The sequence below is a fragment of the Chiloscyllium plagiosum genome, chromosome 31 (genome assembly GCF_004010195.1).
Source record: "Chiloscyllium plagiosum isolate BGI_BamShark_2017 chromosome 31, ASM401019v2, whole genome shotgun sequence".
NCBI classification, from domain to species: Eukaryota; Metazoa; Chordata; class Chondrichthyes; order Orectolobiformes; family Hemiscylliidae; genus Chiloscyllium; species Chiloscyllium plagiosum.
The window spans coordinates 3,043,126-3,048,239 of NC_057740.1; the positions used below are offsets into that span (position 1 = coordinate 3,043,126).

The 5,114-nt window shown below is 48.0% G+C and overlaps 1 protein-coding gene across 1 annotated transcript in view; it reads left to right on the forward strand.

Moving 5' to 3' along the window:
* Positions 1-5,114, forward strand: part of LOC122565148 (lipoprotein lipase-like) — a 39,609-nt gene that overhangs the window by 19,442 nt on the left and 15,053 nt on the right. The window contains exon 6 of the mRNA XM_043720826.1: positions 3,046-3,288. Within this exon, the coding sequence (XP_043576761.1) occupies positions 3,046-3,288 (243 nt within the window). The remainder of the gene's footprint in view (positions 1-3,045; positions 3,289-5,114) is intronic.

Sequence of the window (5,114 nt, forward strand, 5' to 3'; positions counted from 1 at the left end):
ACCCACCACATACCACCCACCGCCCACTGCCCACCACCCACCACCCACCACATACACCACCCAACACATACACCACCACCCACCACCCACCACCCACCATCCACCATCCACCATCCACCATCCACCACCCACCACCCACCACCCACCACCCACACATGAAATAGGTTAGTCCAAAAAGGCAAAGTTTAGCAAACATCAGTAGACAAGAGTCTGAGTTGTTCACAAGCAGCAGATAACAGACCCTTGTGGATATTGGTGAATTGTACAAGTAGGGTTGCCATTGGCTAATGGTTATTATGAGGTTCTTGGTTGTGTATCGGATTGAAGTTTCTTTGTGTTGTTTTCCTGATAGCTCGCTAACTTCGACCTTCAGAGTGAGAGAGTGTTTCACCTGCAATCCTGAGGTGACCAGGGGATTGTTTTTCATGACATCAATAGCACACAATGCAGGCTGGTGCACAAATCAACATTGAGACTCCCTAGTCCCCTTGAGTAGGGTTGAATCTGGCTTTTCAACCCCTGTCCCTATGAATTCTTCAAAGAGCAAAGCACAAAGTGTTTCTGCAGTTTAGAACATTACACCCAGGGTGTGACTTGTTGCTAGACCTTTTAAATCACAAGACATCATAATCCAATCTTTTTTAAATTAGATTACACAGTGTGGAAACAGGCCCTTCGGCCCAACAAGTCCACACCGCCCCGCCGAAGCGTAACCCACCCATACCCCTACATTTACACCTTACCTAACACTACGGGCAATTTAGTATGGCCAATTCACCTGACCTGCACATCTTTGGACTGTGGGAGGAAACCGGAGCACCTGGAGGAAACCCACATAGACACGGGGAGAATGTGCAAACTCCACACAGTCAGTCGCCTGAGGCGGGAATTGAATCCAGGTCTCTGGCGCTGTGAGGGAGCAGTGCTAACCACTGTGCCACCGTGCCGCCCACTGTTTGCAACTTTTTTGATAGCTTTAAGCGTTATATCCATTGGTCCCACGCAGAAGTAGTTTTTAACATCTGCAGTTATTGTCTCTTTTGTAATTCTTTCTTTTAAAAACACCATTTGGAATTAAGGGCTAAGAATACCTGGAGTGTTTTGGGTTCAGATTCAATGTTGTAGCCCCTTCTCGTGGTGTCGTGCTGCACTCCCAGTCTCAGCCAGGCCTGTCTGCTCGAATGACGAGAGTGGGAGTAGATCCCACGACCTTCAAACTTCCAAGGTGTAAATCCTGTCCACTGGAGAGCAGCTTCGTGTTTGTCACTGACTGACGGAAAAGCTTTTGTGAATGAAGCCTCGAGAGATTTAGCTGAAAGCCAGCATTAGGCAAGTTACGAAGCAGAGACTGTTTGGAGATATCTCAAATAGTCATAGAGTCGTGCAGCACAGAAACTGACCCTTTGGTCCAATCAGTCTACGCTGGCCATCTTCCCAAACCCATTCCTGATGAAGGGCTCCGGCCCGAAACGTCGATTCTCCTGCTCCTCGGATGCTGCCTGACCTGCTGTGCTTTACCAGCAACACACTCTCTCAACCCAATTTTCCAAACTAAACTAGTGCCACCTGCCTGCGCTAGGCCCAAACCTTTCCTGTGCATCCAAATGCTTGTTTTAATCGAGTCAGCTCAGGTAAAAGCCTGAATCTAAAAGTCATGATTTGGAGCTGCCGGTGTTGGATTGGGGTGGACAAAGTTAAGAATCACACAACACCAGGTTATAGTCCAACAGGTTTAATTGGAAGCACTAGCTTTCGGAGCGACGCTCCTTCATCAGGTGACACTCCGAAAGCTAGTGTGCTTCCAGTTAAACCTGTTGGACTATAACCTGGTGTTGTGTGATTTTTAACTTTGAATCTAAAAGAGTTGTAATAACTGTTTGCAAAATGCTCCCCCACTGACACTTCAACCACTTGCCCAGCTTTGTTACCGAAAGCTCAGTCCAGCACCTCCCCCTCCCTTGATGGGGCATCTACTCACTGGGCTTAAAAACTGTTCCGGATGTATTTTAAAAATTCCTTGAAACCTTTCGCACCATCATCACAGCCAGCGTTAATGTTGTGGAAATTGAGATTCCCTGCAATTACTTTGACACTTCCCTCCTTACCTGCGCTCCGAGTTATACCCGTATGAGTTTGTTTAAGGAGGTTTCGAAGACGGCATCCCTCCTTGCTGCTGCAGTAGATTCCATGAACAAAATTATGACGCCTCCCTCCTCTTTTGCCTCCTTTGCTGTCTCGCCTGGAGATCCCGTATCCTGGAATATTGAGCTGCCAGTCCTCCGCCTCTCTCAACCATATCTCCAGGACATGCAATGTCATCATACCCCCACATTTTAATTTGTAACCTCCACTCATCGATCTTGCTAATCGCAGTCCCATTTTGAAAATAAATACCGTTCAAACTTGACAAACTATCTTGTACATGAACTGACTTGATAAAAGATATTTGGACAAGAACGTGACTAGGAAAGGTTTGGAGGGGTATGAGCTGGGAGCAGGCAGGAGGGGCTATTATAATTTGGAATGATGGTATCTGTCAGTGAGTCACAGCACACACAGGCATACAATCACCCAGAGACAGAGACAGAGAGAGAGAGAGAGACATGCACATGCAGATTAGTGAGTTTTGAGAAGATTTGTAGCTCCGGTTGAGGTTCTGGATGTAGGTTTGCTCACTGAGCTGGAAGGTTCATTTTCAGACGTTTCGTCACCATACTAGGTAACATCATCAGTGAGCCTCCAGATGAAGCTTTGTCCAGAGGCTGACTGAAGATGTTACCTAGTATGGAGACGAAATGTCTGAAAATGAACCTTCCAGCTCAGTGAGCAAACCTACATCCACACATGCGACTGACACATACCTACACCCACATACACCTACATGTTCACATGCTTACACGTACATATATATGCACATGTGTATATGAATGTGGGTGTACACACACATGTACACATACACGTGTACACACACGTACAAAAAAACCACACACATCTCCCATTCACTGCCTTCCTGCAATCTCAAATTGCCACTTTGTCTTTTAACAGCCGTGGCTGATGCCATTAAATGTCAGCATGAGCGTGCCATCCACCTGTTCATTGACTCGCTCCTCAATGAGAACTCCCCGAGCGTAGCCTATCGCTGCTCCAACCAGGAGACCTTCGAGAAGGGGGTGTGTCTGAGCTGCAGGAAGAACCGCTGCAACAAAGTGGGTTACGATGTTCGGATAATCCGCACGAAACGCAGTGGCCGCATGTACCTGAAGACAGGGGCAGACATGCCCTTCCGAGGTCAGTGCCCTAGCCAGCTTCGCCCACTCCAACATGGCACATCGTTCATACACACCCCATGGTCAGCTGTCACTTAGAAACTGGGTGTGACTGTGACTGGGATGGACAAAAAGGCCTCTCTTTAATGGCCCAGCTATTAGAAGGGATCTGCTCAGTGTCCTAACAACAAAAGCAGTTCATTAAAAACTTTGTTCAGTCCTTTTAATTTCTGAAATTAGCACCATTCATTATCCCAGCGCCTGAAGCAATCTTGGTCAGCAAAGGTGTGTGCACTCACAATGCCCTGAGGGAGGGAATTCCAGGATTTTGACCCAGCGGCAGTGAAGAAATAGCATTATACTTCCAAGTCAGGATGGTGAGGGTCTTGGAGGGGACCTGAAGGTGGTGTATTCCCATGTATCTGCCGCCCTTGCCTTCTAGATGGGAGTGGTCATGGATTTGGATGGTGCTGTCTGAGGATCTTTGGTGAATTTCTGCAGTGCATCTTGTAGATAGTGCACACTGTGGTGGGAGTGGGTGTTTGTGGGTGTGGTGTCAGTTAAGCAGGCTGCTTTGTCCTGCATGGTGTCACACTTCCTGGGTGTTGTTGGGGCTGTATCATCCAGGCAAATGGCAGGTAGTCCATCACACTCCTGACTCGTGCCTTGGAGCTGATGGACAGGCTTTGGAGAGTCAGTCAGCGCCTCACCACAGTATTCCTAGCCCCTTCTGTGCTGTTGTAGTCACACTATATAATGGTGAGTCCAGTTGAGTTTCTGGTCAATGGTAACCCCCCAGGATGTTGATAGTTGGGGATTCAGTGATGGTAACACCATTGAATGTCAAGGGGTGATGAGTTAGCACAGCTTAACTGCACATTGTGCTACATTCACCCTGTCTCTCGGTGTTAAGACTTCAGTCACACTATTTCTTTTTGGACCCCTGGTTGTCAATCTGTTTTGTTATTTTCCACTGTTTTACAAACTCTTGGTACCAAGCCCTCTGACTATCCAAAGTTACCCTCCCATTGACTCATGGCCTATTCTGACCAACCCCAGCCCATTCAGCAGGCTTTCCCTGGGACCAGGCCTGGTCTGTGTTCCCCTCACAGCACAGACTAGTCTTCCCTGCCTGGCTCTACACCGATCTGCACCAAGCTGAAGATCAATCCACTGTGATTGATTGTCACCATGACCGTGGCCTCTGACCCCTTGTTGGATTTTGGTTTGAGATTGTATCTATTGCATTCAGTGCTTGAACAATCCACGCACTCACCTCCCTGTGCTCTTTGACCCTGAGTGACAAGTAAATAAATATTTCCCTTGTGTCTGAGCTCATGTGCTGTTGACACTGGATCCAGAGTCCCTGAGCTTTGGCTGATAGTCGTGTTTGGGAAATCTTCAGGGCTGTTATCCAACACATTGCAATGACACTGCAGTCAGACCTCATCCAATCAGCAAAGGTGTTTTGGGCAATTTTTTTAGAAAGTTTACAACCTTGTCAGGCACCACGCCTCAGGAAGAGATTCTAGCCTGGCCTTGAACACAGTCACTTACAGCCTCACAGGTTCGGAGCCTGAGCACAGGCCATGCTGAGCTGCGTGTTCTTCACCCCGCTCATATAGGCGATGGGTTTGACCAGGAGTTACACAGAATTACCGGGGGGGGGGGGCCTGTATGTGGGTGGGTGGCACACTCCCTGGGGCTGTTCTAAACCCAAAGTTAAACCTGCCAAATCAACATGTTCTGAAGTGCAGTCCCTTCTATAATGTAACTGGAGCTTGAACAAGGTACTGGGTGATCTAAAACATCTCCTCCCCTCCCCGATATCCCCCCGCAACATCCCCC